This window comes from Trichechus manatus, unplaced genomic scaffold, assembly GCF_000243295.1.
Source record: "Trichechus manatus latirostris isolate Lorelei unplaced genomic scaffold, TriManLat1.0 scaffold00202, whole genome shotgun sequence".
NCBI lineage: Eukaryota > Metazoa > Chordata > Mammalia > Sirenia > Trichechidae > Trichechus > Trichechus manatus.
Genome location: NW_004444138.1, coordinates 1,907,114 through 1,925,806, shown reverse-complemented (window position 1 = coordinate 1,925,806; position 18,693 = coordinate 1,907,114). Strand labels below are relative to the sequence as shown.

Here is an 18,693-nt window from a genome sequence, read left to right as displayed (position 1 = left end):
TTCCAGGCCCACTGTGATAGCAACTCTGCTCCCTGGGATTTGGGCAGCCCCATTCTCCTAGACCACCTGAGTGGCAACCCTACCCCCTCAGCCCTGGCAGACCTCTTTCTCCTGCCCACTGGGTGTGGGAACGCTACCCCTCAGCTTTGGGCAATAGATCTAGCCCCACCCCTGGCACTCATAAATGGAAGCCCCATGCTCCAGAACAGAGTTGGTGAAGATCTGACTCTTTGAAACCTGGGGTTCATAGCCCCACCCTTTGAGACCCAGCAGGCCATAGTTCCACCCTTTGAGACTGAGGCAGCTCTGCTTCCTGTGCTGCTTGTCTCTTCAGCTTCTGCTTCCTAGTTCCTTGGCCTCTTGGCCCCTCGGGCCCTCAGCCTCTCGAGCCTCTTGGGCCACCTGGTATCTGCCCTGCTCAGGTGAGTGTTCTAAAGCTCTTTAGCTCCGCTGATAAGTGCCTGGAGGCACCCCATTCCACCAGTAAACCCTGGCCAGAAGGCACTCAGCTTTCTTTTTCCATTGGTCAGCAAGCCTAGCTCCCCCAACAAGTGCATAGAGGCACCCCACTCTGCCAAAAAGCCTCCAGCCTGAAGGCAATCAGCTCTCTTGCTTCATGGGTCGGCTCCCACTCCATCTTGCAGTGGTCTTCTGGTTCTCTGCTGCCATTTCTCTGCTGCTGCTTCTCACCGTCTGCACCATCTCTGGTGTTACAACTCTCCTCATTTCCTTCTGAGCTCTCACTAGAACTGTCTTTGATGTCCATAATTCCACCGACAGTCTCTTCAAGGCCATCTGCCTTTTACTATTAGGCACTTGAGAATTCTTCCAGCCTCTACCCATTACTCAATTCCAAAACCACTTCCACATTTTAGGTATCTGTTAGAGCAGCACCCCACTTCCAGTACCAAATTCTGTCTTAGTTAACTAGTACTCCTTTAACAGATAAGCAGTACTAAGCAGATGGCTTTAACAAACAAATGCATTCTCTCACAGTTTAGGAGGCTAGAAGTTCAAATTCATGGCACCAGCTACAGGGAAACTTTCTCTCTCTGTCGACTCTGGGTGAAGGTCCTTGTCATCCATCTTCCCCTGGTCTAGGGTTTTCTCAGCGCAAGGATTCTGGGTCCAAAGGAGCATTCCACTCCCAGCTCTTCTTTCTTGGCCGTAGGAGGTCCCTCTCCTCTCTGATCACCTCTCTCCTTTATATCTCAAAAGAGATTGACTCAAGATACAACCTAATCCTGTAGATTGAGTCCTGCCTCATTAACATAACTGCCTCTAATCCTGCCTCATTAACATCACAAAGGCTAGGAGAATTACATCAGATCACAAAGTGGAGGATGGTCACACAATACTGGGAATCATGGCCTAGCCACATTTTTGGTGGACACAATTCAATCCATAACAGATGGTAAAAATGCATCATGATCTATAAATTGTGAACAATTTCAAACGCTATCTCAAAATTAATCTGCTTTGAACAATTTCTGATAAACACACAAGCAGAAGAATTTTCAAAGAAACTGAATACTCACCCCACAATACTGCTCTTCGTTGAAGATCTGCGGGGGCAAAGGAATCCCGTTTTGAGGTTTTTTCTCTCCAGGTACATTCTCTCTCATCCACTTCCTATTATCTTCATCTCCAGCTATATCTAATTCCTTAAAGTCGATTTTATTAGCTTCCAAAAAGCCCACTACTTCTTGCTGTTTCTTCCTAATCTGGTTGAGAGTAAAGAAAGATAATAATTACCCTGTTTTTGAAAAATACTGTTTATATTTACATAAATTAAATACTTGCTCCAGATATACTGTACAATACCTATAATTTTGTTGAATATTTAAACAAGGAAAACAATAAGATCATACTTCATTATAAAATATCAACGGAGTGGTTACTTAAATTCTGAAATTTTAATCTCATTTATGTTTAAATTACGGTACAATCAGCCTAACAAGAATAGTAATGTTCTCATCATTGCATCTTTTATTTGAGATCTTCAAAATATTTTTTAAATCCACAGGAAAGCTGAACTGGACCATACTTGAAGCTTTGCTAAGGTTCCATGACCAAAAAGTAAATGAAGATTAGCAAGAAAGACAAGAGTTACGATTGAGAGACGCAAAGGAGAGAAAAAAGACAATTTGCTTTGAAACTAAAACACCAAGTATACTTTATACTAAAATGCACATCATTCAAAATTATGAAAATAGGAGCACGAGTCACATTTATCTACAAGTAGTTTTAGAAATAAATACAGAAAATTAGAGAGCCCACATAGAAATTACTGGGAGGGGAAGGGGAAGGGGAAAGACTAGAAAAAGCGGATGGATATTTTTCCTAGCACATAAAAGAGTAACTAATCCTTTTCTCCCAGGAATTCACCCTTTCCTATTCACACGTCACTCTGTTTAACTGAGAGCAGATCGCCAGCCACACCTCAGAAAGAACAGACAAGTATCCTTTCCACCCGTGGTTCATATGTAACAGTTGTGTCTACCAATTGCCATTTCGTATTAATGCGCTATCTTTAAATTAAAGCCTGCCCTATAAACAATTACAAATAATTTTCTCTCTTCAAAGAATTCACTCCAGGACAAGGGATAATGCCAGCTTTTATAAACACTGTTAAACTAGTTGCAGCAAATTCCAGAGACTCCATTTTAAGAATCCCTGGGAGAGATTTACAAAAAGAGTAATCAGTCAAATAATCGATAAGCAGTTACTTGCTGACTCTCTAATCTGCAAAAGACACTGTGCCAAGCCCTTCATGTGAACAGATTCATAAACTGATTGTGTGGGTGAAAATAAAGAATTAAAAATGTACAATCTAAATACAGAACACACTAAGGATGATAAAGAAGAGGCAAAAAATATGACCATATTTTAAAGTAAGATTAAAATTTTAAATAAGAATTTTCCTTAACACAAATTATCTAATATCTTACTTTTTTCAAAAAACAGTCCTTGAACAGAATATTGCCTCATACTGAAAACAAGTCATTAAAATGTTTTACAAGGGTACAAGCACCCCCTGTCATTTTCATGTAATTTGTTTATCCGCAGAAGGACGAGACCGTGAGGATTTCAAATAAACGCTGTAAAAGGTACTCACCCTTCCCATACCTAATGCCTAGATTGAAACTCTCTTTTGGTTAAACTCAGTTCCTTTCTTAGAAATCTAACCAGTTGTTTACCCCATGTGTGTCAGAGTAGAACTATGCTTCATAGGGTTTTCAATGGCTGTGACCTTTCAGAAGTGTATCACCAGGCCTTTCTTCCAAGGCACCTCTGGGTGGATTTAAACCTCCAACTTTTCGGTTAATAGTTAAGTGCTTAACTCTCTGCACCAGTCAAGGACTCCTCTTAGAGCCCTATATTACCAATCCCCCTCCAAAAACAAACAAAAAAAATTCTATTTAAAATTAATGACTCAATCAATGACTTTACAGAGTATTCCTTACATAAGGAAAAGTAAGACACATATGGATGCTTAAAAAAAAAAGCCATTGCTGTCGAGTTGATTCCGACTGATAGCAACCTTATAAGACAAAGCAGAACTGCCCCATAGGGTTTCCAAGGAGCAGCTGGTGGATTCAAACTGCTGATCTTTTAGTTAGCAGCCAAGCTCTTAACTGCTGTGCCACCAGGGCTCCATATGTATGCTTAAGCCCTGGAATCAAATCACCACTAAAAAGAAATTATTGTTACTTATTAAACAATGAAAAAGTAAATGTGTGGTTACCTTTTATATAAATACAAAAAAAAAAAAAAAACCATTGCTGTTGAGTCAATTCTGACTCATAATGACCCTACAGAACAGAGTAGAACTGCCCCATAGTTTCCAAGGAGCAGCTGGTGGATTCGAACTGCCGATCTTTTGGTTAGCAGTCATATCTCTCAACAACTTCGCCACCAGGGCTCCAATACGTGTGTGTTGTGTGTGTGTGTGTGTGTATGTGTGTGTGTGTGTGCATGTGTGTTATGTGTGTGTATAAAATTATATATGCATATATATAAACAGTAATCACACATTTAATTTTTTAATTGTTTACACTTGTACCATCAACGTAATAAAAATATTGTGACCAGAAGCATTAGATAAATAAAGGCTGCTGTTTGCTACAATACAGCACTAACAGTCAGTAAGACTCAGCCAAGACATGTATTTCAGTTTGGACACATTGCAGACAAAAAAGAAAAACAAAAGTCCTACAGAAAGGCACAGAATGATGGAACTTCCCCTAAACCTCTGGCATCAGGGCTCTCGCTGACACCCTCCTGAGTGTCACAGCCGAAAGAACCAAAGGGGCCGAACTACTTACAGACACCTGTGCTCTGAAGCTGGGCTCTGCCAGCCCACGCCCCTCCTCGCGGAAACTCAACTCCAAATTCCACAGCTTCATGGTTTCATTTTTTAATATTACAAAATCCCATCAGACCTGATGACATGTTGTTGGATGAAATTTTTATTTTAATGAATCGATTTCTCTGTAAACCCTTTCCAAACTGTCAATGATTATTTGTGACATTTCATGAATTACTGATTCCTTTAGGTATTTCCAGAGGTAACTTTGCGGTTTCAAGAATAGAGGTATTTTCATTTTTAGGCATGTTTACATTTAATTAAATACTCGGAAGACAACATCATTCATCTGGCCAAACCCCTATCTTTTTCCAAAACCCTTCTCACACACCCTCCCAGGAGCCCGAGTCCAGCTGGGAAGCGGTAGCTGGCAAAGGACGCAGCCACCTCACCAACATTATTTCCATTTCTGTTCATCATGCCTCAGGGCTTGAGGTGGGAGGGAAAGAAGATTTTATTTTATTCCACTATTTCTGAATAGATGAAAAACATGTCAAAAAATCCTGATTTATATTTCTTCTATTAGAAAGGAAAGGGGGGTAGAGACAATGAGACAGGAGGATCTCACTGTTATTCCTCACAAGGCAAGCAACTGCATCTACAGTAAGCGAAGTGAACGGTGGACACACGGTATTGTGTTGTGATTTCTCTGTCCTCCTCCGCCAAAAGAAGAAAAACAAAATCTGTTGGCTCCTCTGAAAGAACACCCCAAACACCAGTAACTAAAATTGGGCCAAATGCATAGTTCATCAGGCTGTTAGGAGCCCCTGAGTTCACCTGGGTCTGGGAGCCTGCAGAGGGGGCCTCAGGGCCCAACCCAGGAAGGGAAGAGTGAGGGAACGCATGAGTTCACCTGGCCAGCACTGTGGCCTTTGCCCGCACCGCCCCCCACCCACACACACACCATGCCTGACTCTAGAGTTGGGCCCCTCTCTCCTGCAACCCTCCCTGTCAGTGGGGTCCCTCTTCAGGGAGCCCTGCTGGGCCTTCTTTGTGGGAGCAGAGCTCTTGCTCACATGGCCACCTGAGTGGACCCCCAAGGACATAGCCTGATGGCCTCTCTCTCGGCTTGAGTGAGGACTTCTACATCCTTCTACACCCTCAGAGGTGCGAGGGCTGATGCAGGCCCCACAGGCTGCACCACCTATCATGGATCTCACCTCTGGAAGATCTAGGGGTACTTGGCATCTGTGCCACCGTTTGGACCCTTTGGGAGCTCAGCGGAGGCTCATATCCTGTGACATTTACTTATAGGATAGTGTCCTTCTCTGCCCTGAAGCTACTTGCTGCTGGAGCTGCCGGAGCTGTTATCACATGTGGCCTATTCGTGCCACCCACTCGGCACTTCCTGTTTATTGTCTTGTACAGTTTGGAGCCTTCCCAACTGAGGTCACCGTACTGTAGCAAAGGCACACAGGATTTGAGCCAGTGATAACCTGTGTTCTCGCCCTGCCTCCAACGGTTGCTGTCTGAGCAAGGGCTCTGATCTTCAATTTCCTCATCTGCCAAATGACTATACCACCACCTTCACCACACAGGGTTTTGGTGAGAGTTTAATAAGAAGATGCATGGAAACGCATTTTGTACCATCATTTGAGAAGCTACACTGTCAGACACCCAGCACATCCTCATCTCATTCAACTTCACAATAGCTTTCTCGTTACCATTGTAAAATAAGAAAACTGAGGCTCTGACGGACGAATTCGTTAATTTTCCAGGGTTTACATCCAAGTCAATCTAATTCAAGAGCCATGTTTATTCCAACATATTTACATCGTCCATCAAGACGGGAGAGAGGATTCTGAAACCCAGGGGCCACCATTAGGGGCTGTCTTTAAAGATCATGTTTCCAAGGACTGTCCCCACAAGGAGCGCCTATCTGGAAGACAGTGAGGACAGTCCTCCCTCCCCTTCTCCCCAAACCCCACAGTGGCAAAGGAGCCTCCATAAGAGAGGAAGGTCATACAAGAAGGCATACGTCTTCTCCTACTCCCCAGGATCTCTTAATCCCAACCCCTCCATGACGTGGTATAATATGTAATAGCTCTTCAGAGTCAAAGGTTAATAAAAAAAATTGTTTTAATTTTTTTAAGAACTGTTGCCATTGAGTCGGTTCTGACTCACAGCGACCCAATAAGACAGAGTAGAACTGCCCCACAGGGTTTCCAAGCGCCGACTGGTAGATTTAAACTGCAACCTTTTGGTTAGCAGCCATACCTCTTCACCACTGCACCACCAGGGCTCCAGAGATACAATGCATAGCTGCATATTTTTTTAATTTCTTATAAAGACATTAAAACTTGTTTTTTCCTTTTTCATCTATTTCATTCATTCAGCAGAAGTCCTAATGCCCTGCTGACTAGGCATCAGGGAAGAATCCATTTTGCCAACCAACCACCCCATGCCTAGCATGAGCACCAGGGCGTTCTCCTACAAAGAAGCTTTTGGGTGAAATATCCTCACCTACCCACTAAAAATCATTAGCGCTGACAGTTGGGGGCCATCAGGTATCATTCTTTAAGACAAAAACAGAAATTCTCCCATTTTTGTGGTTTTGGACAAAAAACATAATCATCATAGACCCAGATCTACTAAATAACATTAAGTAATAATTATGTTGTTGTTGTTGTTAAGTACTGTCAAGTAATAATTATAAAAACTAGTAATTACAACAACTATAATAATATTAATATTAACTAACACTGACTAATATTATAACTAATAATTCTGGAAATTAAAATATTAACTAGTATTAATTAACTAACAATAGCTAATAACTATAATATTAACTGAAGAAGATTTACTGAGTGCCCACTAAGCACCCAACACCATGCCAGGCCTCCCACACACGTTATTTCTTGAGTCCTCATGATAACATTATGAGGTGAGTACTATTCTCATCCTCATTTTACAGATAAGGAAATTGAGGTTCGGCAAGGTGAAATAACTTTCCCAAAGTCACCCTGTTACAAGCGCACCAAAACATTTGATTAGGGAACCAGAAATAACTCGGCTTTTCCAAGATCCTGGAATGAATGGCGCCCCTCTAGATACTCCAGGGCTAACGGAGTCGTGCTCCCAAACATCAAGAACATAGGACATCAAATAATCCTGAGTAATCCATAAATTTATTCACCGCCTTCTAAAGAACTCAAAGAGTCACTCAGGCCAAGTTTATAGAATATAAATTTTGCCAGCAATGAGCATTAGCATCATTTAAAGCCAACTAAAACCATGTTCCTCAAAAAATAATCTTTTTATCTAAATAATCCAAAAATGTACTCGTTGTAGATCAACAAAAAGTTTCTGAGGTCATCAATAACCACAAAAGATTTGCAGGGAAATCTTACATTAGGGATTTTTACCCATCTTTCTCCATTCACCTGTTCTAGAAATCACTTAAACAACTGCTGATCAGTTGTGCACAGAAGTGACTACGAAGCTGTTCTCTCTTGTTTTCTTCTCACCCTCTCTGGAAACCTCACAAACATTCAGGGCTGCCAGTGGTGAATTCAACAGCTACCGCTGGAGCTGCTACCCTGCCAGCCCTTTCCTGATGGTGTCGTGTTTGGCTGAGGGACTGCTGAAATCCGGGTTGCAACCAGAGATCACCCAGGAACCTGACATAAAAGGAAACAGCCCCCTTGTTGCTCTCCATGTCTGGGGATTAATAAATCTTTTCTCTCCACCCACTGCTGTGGAGTCAATTCCGAGTCATAGAGACCCTATAGGACGGAGCAGAACCGCCCATAGGGTTTCCAAGGCTGTAAATCTTTACCGAAGCAGATTGACACGTCTTTCTTCCAAGAAGCGGCTAGTGGGTTCGAACCACAGAGCCGACCTTTCCGTTAGCAGCCCAGCGCTTAACCACTGAGCACTAGGGCTCTTTTTTCACTCCACAGCCCTCCTAAACTTTTGCTACAATGCTACTCTAAAACATCAGTCCCAGATCACTTTACAGATCAAGCCCAGAATCAAAGAGTGTAAATTGTTTCAAAGGAGGAATGAGTCATTCCATTACCCCGATTTCTTAATTAAGACAGGTTTACATGGCACAGAGTGAACCTAGAGTTGGGAGGTGAATGGATAATTCAGAGCCTGGTCTCAAAGAACTCAGACAAACCCGTGTAATAAGAGTTTAAGTACCTATTTTTGGTCTATTTGAACTCCTAGAGCTTTTAAAACCATGGTCTTAGGAGTATTTGTTCTTGTGGCTGTGACATCATCGTCCCCAAATAATAGGCTTACACATGCTAACTTTACACTTTTGATTTCGTTGCATATGCAAATACTCCCATCCTAGAGTTCATCACACGCTCCAAATAGTGTTTTACAAAGTGCTTTTTAAACTAGTCTAACTCTTGCAGGATGAATGGCAGAAAACACTCCAAAGAAAAGAAAAAAAAAAAACCTTGATACAAATCACCTTTTTAAAATTCTAGTATCAAACACGCCCCCTTCCTCGAGTCCCCTTTCACACTCAGCTACCCCAGATTCCACATTTCACACGCTTCTCCGACACCATTAAAACAGACACAGAATAAAGCAAGGGCACCCACGCTTACTGCAGAGCCACGGTTTACTTACACACTCCTCAAAAAAGAAATTTAAGGCCAACGTTCGGCCCTACCCGCTCATCCTACTCCAACTCTGAGTTACTCGGAAGAGTAGAGGAAGAAAGCCCCCAAATTCCACCAGACACCTACCGCTATGGACCCAGAAGATGTGGCAACAAAAACTTTGATAACCATTTTGATGGTCGGAAAGAGGACTCCCCCCAACACACCCCTGCTAGGGCACGCGTCGCTAGACAAATCCCGACGGTGGCACGGACGGGGACAGGTTCGGGGCTGGCGGCCACCCAGCGCCCCGCAGCTCCGCCCCTCCCGCCTCCACTTTAGAAACTCTGCCTTCCCAAGGAGCCGCAGAGGCGTCTCGGCCTTTCCCCTTCATTGGCCCCGGAATATTTTGGGATCCGTCGGGAAAATATTTGATTGGTGGATAAAAGCAGTCACTGGACCCTTTCCTTTATCACTTCAAAAGCCCAACAACAGTCCCTAAAAGGCGAGGCTGCGCTGTGCACCAATCAGAGGCCGGTGGAGGGCTGCCTTGGGGTGGGAGGTGGAGCGTGGGATAACCGAGCAGCTGGAGGAGAGAAGAGGCAAGGGAGGAGCTCGTCGGTGCTGGAAAAGCCCAGAAAACACCACCTCCGTCCAGGAGGAGTTTGTGTTTACAGGGCTGTGGGCAAACAAACAAACAGGAAGGGTCAAACTAGCACAGAAGCCTTTAAATAAAGAGCAGTTTGGATGCTTTTTAATTTTCTGGCAGACTAAAAAAATTTTCAGTAAACTGTCAAAACAGTAGAAATTCCTTTCCCAGTAGCTTGCTTCCGGAATCGGGCAGTTTTCTTCATTCACCACCTGTTTCTCCTAAAGAACAGAAACTGGCAAGCCGTGGCCGTGTACGATTTCACTGCCGTCGCAGAAGACACAGGGACATGGTGGCTCGTTTGTCAGGACCGATGACTTAAACAAGCAAATTGTCTTCACTGTTTTTAAAACTTGGAGGGGAAAAAACGAACTGTTTATAAAGGGCTCTGTCCCGTAATATTTACTAAAAAAAAAAAAAAAAAAAAAAAACAACGTTGCCATCTAGTCCATTCAGACTCATAGCGACCCTATCGAATAGGACGGTATAACTGCCCCATAGGTTTCCAAGGAGCGGCTGGTGGGTTCGAACTGCTGACCGTTTGGTTAGCAGCCTAATACTTAACCACTGCACCACAAGGGCTCCTGTAATATTTATACAGACATTTAAATTGTATTAAAATTTAGAGGAATGTAAAATCTCGTAAGCCCAAATGCTAGTGGTTCATCCTGATGGGTTTCAAAAACAAGGTCAAGGGCATTAGGAGCAAAGGCCTACTCTTTCAAAAAACCCAGGGGCGGGGGAGGCTGGCAGGGAATACTTAGCCCTCCTGGATAACCGTCTCATTTTTTTTAAGCCCCCTGTTATTCATCAATGACAGCAACAAGAGGAGATTGCACTGATGTTCTGGAGCAGGGACGGATCTCTGGTGGCTTCGGTACCCCCCTCTTTCACCAGAGTTGCGGGGTGGGGGGTAGGGCTTGAGGCCTGTTCCCCTACCCCTCAGGTAGGTGCTTCCGATGAGAAAGGGTTTACCTGTCCCTGGAATATCTCCAATTCACTTACAACTGGATGAGTAACTGAGCTGTCTCTACTAAAATTTAACCATGGCTTCAAAATGCAAAGTTAAGTATTTCAAAAACCAGGACCTTGGTGAATATAATTAGAAACTCCCAAATTTAGGTCACTAGCATTATAAATGTTAAAGTCCATCAAGGAATATATTTTTACTTTTATTTATTCTTTTCTGTATTTTCAAAATTTCTATGGAGTATGTACAATTTTTGTCATACAAAAAGCAAATGGATTTTCACACCTTACTCTTAAAGCCTGCCAAAAGTGTGCTATTGTTCTCCGAATATTATTTAAGGAAGCAATAAACTGTAAATTTCTTTATGAGTGTGTAAATTTGTAACCACAGTAAATCATAGCTGGATTCTCATGTGCGCTAGAGAACATACATTCCCTGGTCATACAGGGAGAAAACTGCCTTCAACAATGACTCCACCTGCAGGTCCTAGGGAGAAGTAAATTTCCTACCTGAAATAATAGCTAACATATTCTAGATGTTTACCATGTGCTTAACCACTCCCTTAATCTGCACAACCACCTTAAGAAGAGTGTTCTATGATTATCCCCACTAAGGATGAGGGAGCCCTGGTGGTTCAGTGATTAAGAGCTTCAGCTGCTAACCGAAAGGTCAGCGGTTCGAATCCACCAGCCACTCCTTGGAAACCTTATGAGGCAGTTCTACTCTGTCCTATAAGGTTGCTATGAGTCAGAATCGACTCGAGGGCAACGGGTTTGGTTTTTTGGTTGAAGGGATGAGGACAGAGAACTAGAGACAATGGAATGGTAAATGGTGGATCCAAGACTTGAACTCAACCCCATTTATATCCATACTACACTACAGAAGCTCTTGATATGCTACTCTCGCACTCCTAATATTCCCTTTTCTCGCTATGAATTATTTTTAGAAGTGTTTTTTTTTTAATGACCATGAAAATGTACAAGTTAGAAATCTGAAAACTCGAGCCGAAAGGTCCCTTTCAGTTTATTACAGCTACAGCAATGAACTTCAAGATAATTAATATGAACACCAAGAAGTATAAATGAATCTTACAATAAAGCTCAATAAGCGTCTGACTTACAAAATTCACTTCAGAAATAAGCTGTGTGATCTAGTGGAGATGCACAAGGCTAATTATTTAACATCTCTATTGCCTGATGTTTAAATCAAGTAACAACACTTAACCTCATTTTGATTATGCAAGTATGAGGCATTAGCTCTAAACTTCACAGAGATTCTCAGATGATCTTATGATAAATGATATCAGATGCTATGTTTTGATTTACCCATAACGGCTGAACTAATGCTAAAGGCTCAGCGTATGACCTTTCACACAAATTCAAATCCTCTTGCTTAAGAACCAACCCTATTATTAAGGAAATGCTTTCTTTGTGGTCAGGGGTCTGTAACCAAAACATTATCAAAACTCTTTGTGTTAAATCTCCCCAGATCTTATGCTCTGACCAAGGTAATGTTTAACAACCCATTCCCGGAGGCATCCATCATGCCATTGTCATGCCATTGTTTTGTGCCGGTCATGAGATTCTCTCTGCAAGCAAATACCTTGTAATTATATCTTTTAGCCAATCAACATATTCCAGCTGTATTAATGTAACCAATAATGTTAAAAAATCACACTTTGCTTTGTCCTGCCTTTGGCTGACCTCAATCACGATAAGCCAATCAGAATATTGTGCTTTGTAGTTCCTCCTACAGTACTATAACTGTTTATGGTTTGCACCCCCTCTACGGAATTCGTGAGCTTCAGATCATGAGGTTTCCATGATTCCCTCATTCGAACAATATATTGGCTTCAATAAATCTCTTTGATTTTACTTTAACAGAGTTAAAGAGTCTTTTCTCTGCAACACTACCATAATAACTGACTGGGTTGAATAGTGTCCCCCCAAAATTCATGTCCACTTGGAACCTGAGAATGTGACTTTATTTAGAAACAAGGTTTTTGTAGATGTAATTAATGGGGGATCTTGAGATGACATCATCCTGAATTTAGGGTGGGCCCTAAATCTAATTACTGGTGTCCTTATAAAAAGAAGAAAGGACACATAGAGAGACACAGAGGAGAAGTCCATACGAAGACGAAGGCAGAGACTGGACGGATGCAGCCACAAGCCAAGGAACGCCAGGAGCCATCAGAAGCTAGCAGAGTCAAGGAAGGATTTTCCGCTAGTGCCTTCAGAGAGAGCACAGCCCTGTCAACGCCTAGATTTCAGACTTCCGGCCTCCAAAACTATAAGATAATAAATTTCTGTTGTTTTAAGCCACCAAGTTTGTGGTAGCTTATTACAGCAGCCACAGGAAACTAATACAAAGAGATAAAGGCATATATGTATTATGTAGAATGATGGAGGTGGCCATCATAATAACTAAAATGCCATTGCTTCAGTTGTGTACCCCAACGGCCTCTCCTCCTTCCACACATAGACAGTGTAAAAATGGCAAGGGGGAGGTGTCTGACCTCCTCTAACTTTACAAGGAGGAAGAAGACTTAAGATCAACAGCCCAAAGCTGATTCCTATGAAGCAGAGGTCAGACATGGCTCCTCTCTCCACCATTTTTACCAATTCTGACACCAACCATCCCTCCCACGGCACTCCCTACTTCTCTGATGGGTTCAGTAATTCATTGCAATGGCCACAGAGAACTCACAGATAATATCCACGATTATGGGGTTTATTAGGGAAGTAACAGGTTGCAATTCAGGTTCAGGAAGACTCAGGATACAGTTCTTCCATCAGGCCAGCCTCTTCCCAGTCATGCTCACAGGCAAGCCTCTCCCTGGCCCTCAGCCTCTGCCCAAAGGCACTCAGCTTTCTCTCTCCATGGGCTGGGAAACCCACCAGGCTGTCTCCTGCTGATGATTCTCTACTGCCATTTCTTGCTGCCTTCGGTGTTACAGCTCCCTGTCTCCTGGGTCCAGGAGCTTCTCACAGCAGGGATCCTGGGTCCAAAGGACATGCTGCTTCTGGCTGTTCTTCCTTGGTAGTGGTGGGATCTTCTTTCTCCTACCTCTGGGGTGGCTCGTTTCAAACCCAGCAGGATGGTAAAACTGACCAATCCCTTTGGTGGGCCACAATTACGTATCTGTACAGTCCTGCCCAATCACTTGGGTGGGTGTTACAAGACCTTGGCTAGAAAGGCCACACAAAAGTGATCCATTACACTGAGCACAGAAAAGAATCACTCCTTTCAAAAGCAGAAACAAAGATTATACAGAAAGATTCATATGCATATTTGCAGAGCAACTTGATCATGCCTGCAGAGACTGGGGAAAGGAAACCAGCTGGTAGAAAAGAGAGGAAGAAACTATTCAGACAGGAAAAATTCTGAGGAACCTCCATCTTTCAGATTCCTCGGTCCTGAGCACCAAGCTTTCAGATGTTCCTTAACAAGAAACTACTGCTCTTGTTGCTCTCCTGGGAGCATCACCAGCCACCAAGAATCAGTCCATTTTTCCATGAATGTCAGTTCTAAGGTAATAGTCATCTAATGTTTGTCCAAGGCCTGAAGATGTTGCACAACCCACCACCAAAAATAACCACCACATATCTTACATGGAAAACTCACCACCAAAGTTTCTAGAAAGTGATAGCCGACGAAAATAGAAGGTGGGCACTCTAACAACACATTGAGGAAGGGATGGTTATGTGGAGGAAAAGCCTGGCCCCAACCCACCTCTACGAAGGTAGAATTAAACAGAATCTCTTTAAAAATGCCCACTATTCCTATTACATAAAAACCAAATGCAGAAACTTTAATGGGGAAAGGTAGAAATTTGACTCTACACAAATATCAAAATACACTTGTATTAGTTATCCAGGGTTGCTATAATAGAAATACCACAAGTGGATGGCTTTAAAAAACAGAAATTTATTCTCTCACAGTCTAGGAGGTTAGAAATCCGAATTCAGGGTGCCAGCTGCAGGGGAAGGCCTTCTCTCTCCGTCGGCTCTAGAGGAAGGTCCTTATCATCAATCTTCCCCTGGTCTAGGAGCTTCTCCGCACAGGAACTCCAGGTCCAAAGGACGTGCTCTGCTCTCAGTGCTTCTTTCTTGGTGGTATGAAGTCCTCCTGTCTCTCTGCTCACTTCTCTCTTTTTATCTCAAAAGAGACTGACTTAAGACACAACCTAATCTTGTAGATTGAGTCCTGCCTCATTAACAGAACTGCCTCTAATTCTGCTTCATTAACATCATAAAGGCAGAATTTATAACACATAGGAAAATCACATCAGATGACAAAATGGTGGACAATCACACCACACATTTTGGGGGGACACAATTCAGTCCATGACAACTTTGTAGACAGAATTAAAACATAATTGACAAAATGGAGGAATATTTGAAAAATATACCACAGACCAAGTTTTCATGAGTCATAAGTTCTTACAAATCAATTTTTACAAAAATAAACAAAGTTTAAAAATGGGCAAAACAGGAGGAGTAGCCAAGATAGCAGAGTAGTCAGATGCTTACTGTGGTCCCTCTTACAACAAAGATCAGAAAAAACAAGTGAATCGATTATATATGACAATCTAGGAGCCCTGAACATCAAAGACAACGTTGAGGAATCAGACTGAGTGGCGGGGGAAGGAGAGACAGTTCAGAAGCAGCAAGGAGTTGCCAGACCTGATCTGGTCGACACCAGCACACCGCAGGCTGGATCGGCTGATACACGAGGGGTGAGGCAAACAGTGGCACTCGGGATGCATTTTCCACATCAGGAGAGACCGAGCGGTGGAGAGTCTGCTCAAGCCTCCAGAACAAGCAAGAAATGGCACTCAATTGGTGAAAGGTAAGTACAAGCATCTTACATACTAAGCTGATCAAAAATAACTCACCTTTGGGGAAGTACCTCTCTCCCATTTACCTGCCCCCTCCCCACTCTGCTCCAGGTCCAGGTCTGGCTTCAGCAATTGGTGCGCCCTCTGGGCCGGAAATGGGACCTGTCACATGCCCTGAGCCATTCTCCCAGCTTTGGAGAGGGAACTAATTAACAAACAGGAAAAAGTAATCTGCCAGCTCCTCTAAGCTGAGAACTCAGGCCAAGCACAGCCCTTTTGCCTAGGCACAGGCATAAGGGGTCCATGGACTTTTAATGCCTTTCACCCCTGCATAGACTTGTGTGGGCCCATTTCCACAGCATAGGCCCTCATTACCACAGTACAACAGGGTATATACCTGAGGCCTATATTCAACTGTACCAGCTATAAGGGGGAGTGGCAGATTCATGACATTTGACATCACTCTGTCCATTAAGCAGGATCCTCACCTACCAACATCAGGAGCCTGAGGATTGGTGGCTCCACCCACTCCACCAAGCCATCCGCAACAGGGGTCCAAGAATAAGTGGTGATTCCCAGTCCTTACAGCCAACAGCATTGGGTGCCGATAGTCTGGCTGCAAAACCCACCCACCTACACGCATTAGGGAACAGGGACACTCCTTCCACCCAGATACTCAGGGGCAGCAGTCAGCCCCCTGCCTTGCCCAGGGCATGACCCCCTACTGCAGCCAGATACCTGTGTCTACTCCAATCACCCCTGCCCATCTAGGACTGTAGGTGAGAGCCTGCACCACACACTTGGTGACCAACAACCTGGACACCTGAGCTGAATCCATACAAGAAAAGTAAACGGACTCCTGGGCTCACATACCTAGTAACAGCTCTAGCCATCTGGAGACAGGACATGAGAGCTTCAAAGATGTCAATAATCAAACTAGCTCACATGACCAGTCTATTTGGGCATATCAAAACAAACCCAAACAAGAAGCTAGGACACAGTAAGCAAACATAAAATAAATATAATAACTTATTGATGGCTTGGAGACAACAGTCAATATCAAATCACTTTAAGAGGCAGACCATGATGACTTCAGCAGGCCACCAAAACAAAATATCAAGAAACCTTCTGGAAGAAGAGAACATCTTGGAATTACCGGAGGTAGAATTCAAAAGATTAATATACAGTGGGAGGAGATCAGGCAAAATGCAGAACAAGCCAAGGAACACACAGACAAAGCAATAGAGGAACTTAAGAAGGTTATATAAGAGCATAATGACAAATTTAACAGGCTGCAAGAATCCATAGAGAGACAGCAATCAGAAATCCAGAAGACTAACACTAAAATTTCAGAATTAGACAACTCAATAGGAAGTCATACGAGCAGAATTGAGGCAATGGAAGTCAGAACTAGTGAGACAGAAAATAAAGCACTTGACACCAACTTATTTGAGGAAAAAATCAGACAAAAGAATTTTAAAAAACGAAGAAACCCTAAGAATTATGTGGCACACTATCAAGAGGAATAACCTACAAGTAATTGGAGTACTAGAACAGGAGGGGATAACAGAAAATACAGAAAGAATTGCTGAAGATTTGTTGGCAGAAAATTTCCCTGATATCATGAAAGATAAGAAGATATCTACCCAAGAAGCTCATTGAACCCCACACGAGATAGATCCCCAAAGAAAGTCATCAAGATATATTATAATCAAACTTGCCAAAACAAAAGATAAAAAGAGAATTTTAAGAGTGGCTAGGGATAAATGAAAAGTCATCTACAAAGGAGAATCAATAAGACTAAACTCTGACTACTCAGCAGAAACCATGCAGGCAAGAAGGCAATGGCATGACATATATAAAGCCTTGAAGGAAAAAAATTTCCAGCCAAGAATTATATATCCAGCAAAACTGTCTCTCAAATATTATGGTGAAATTAGGGCATTTCCAGCTACACGGAAGTTTAGGGAATTTGTAAAAACCAAACCAAAATTACAAGAAATACTAAAGGGAGTCCTCCAGTTAGAAAATCAGTAACATCAGATAACAACCCAAGACTAGAACACAGGACAGAGCAACCAGATATCAACTCAGATAGGGAAGTCACAAAAATAAATCAAAGCTAAAACACTGAAAACAGGGAAACAGAAACGTCAATATGTAAAAGATAACAACATTGAAACAAGAAAGAGGGACTAAATAATGTAGTCATAGATCTTTCATATGCAGAGAAAGTCAAGGTGACATCAAGAAATAAAAGATTGGTTTAAACTTAGGAAAATAGAGGTAAATATTAAGGTAACCACAAAGGAAACTAACAATCCTACAAGTCAAAATAAAAAATAAGAAAAACATAAAGACTCAGCAAATACAAAACCAACAACAATTAAAAGGATGAAAAGAAAATACATAAAGAAAAATGACATAGCACAGAAAATTAAGTGGAACAAAGACACTGTCAACAACACACACACAAAAAAAGACATCAAAATGACAGCCCTAAACTCATAACTATCAATAATTACACTGAATGTAAACAGACTAAATGCACCAATAAAAAGAGAGTGGCAGAATGGATAACAAAACACGATCAGTCTACATGCTGCCTACAAGGGACTTACCTTAAAGACACAAACAAAAACTCAAAGGATGGAAAAAAATATATCAAGCAAACAATAATCAAAAAACAGCAGGAGTGGCAATATTAATCTCTGACAAAATAGACTTTAAAGAAAAATCCACCACAAAGGATAAGGAAGGACACTATATAATGATTAAAGGGTCAATCCACCAGGAGGACACACCATAATAAATATTTACACACCCAATGACAGGGCTCCAAAATACATAAAACAAATTCTAACAGCACTAAAAAGAGAAACACACAGCTCCACAATAATAGTAGGACACTTCAACACACCACTTTCAGTGAAGGACAGAACATCCAGAAAGAAGCTCTATAAAGACATGGAAGATTTAAATGCCACAATCAACCAACATAATCTCATAGACATATACCAAATACTCCACCCAACAGCAGCCAAGTATACATTCTTTTCCAACACACATGAAACATTCTCCAGAATAGACCGCATATTAGGCCACAAAGTAAGCCTTAACAGGATTCCAAAGCATCACAATATTACAAAGCATCTTTTCTGACCATAAAGCCATAAAAGTGGAAATCAATAACGGAAAAAGCAAGAAAAAAAAAATCAAACACATGGAACTAAACAACACCTTGCTCAAAAACTACAGGGTTATAGAAGAAATTAAGGATGGAATAAAGAAATTCACAGTATC

The 18,693-nt window shown here is 42.2% G+C and overlaps 1 protein-coding gene across 1 annotated transcript in view; it reads right to left on the bottom strand.

Moving 5' to 3' along the window:
• The window catches only part of SH3BGR (SH3 domain binding glutamate rich protein), an 85,421-nt gene extending 76,041 nt beyond the window's left edge, over positions 1-9,380 (bottom strand). Inside the window, exons 1-2 of the mRNA XM_004388000.3 lie at positions 9,076-9,380; positions 1,539-1,724 (exon numbers count right to left, since the gene is read on the bottom strand). Coding sequence (XP_004388057.1) covers positions 1,539-1,724; positions 9,076-9,120 — 231 coding nt within the window. The 5' untranslated portion in view covers positions 9,121-9,380. The remainder of the gene's footprint in view (positions 1-1,538; positions 1,725-9,075) is intronic.
• Positions 9,381-18,693: the final 9,313 nt, after the last annotated feature.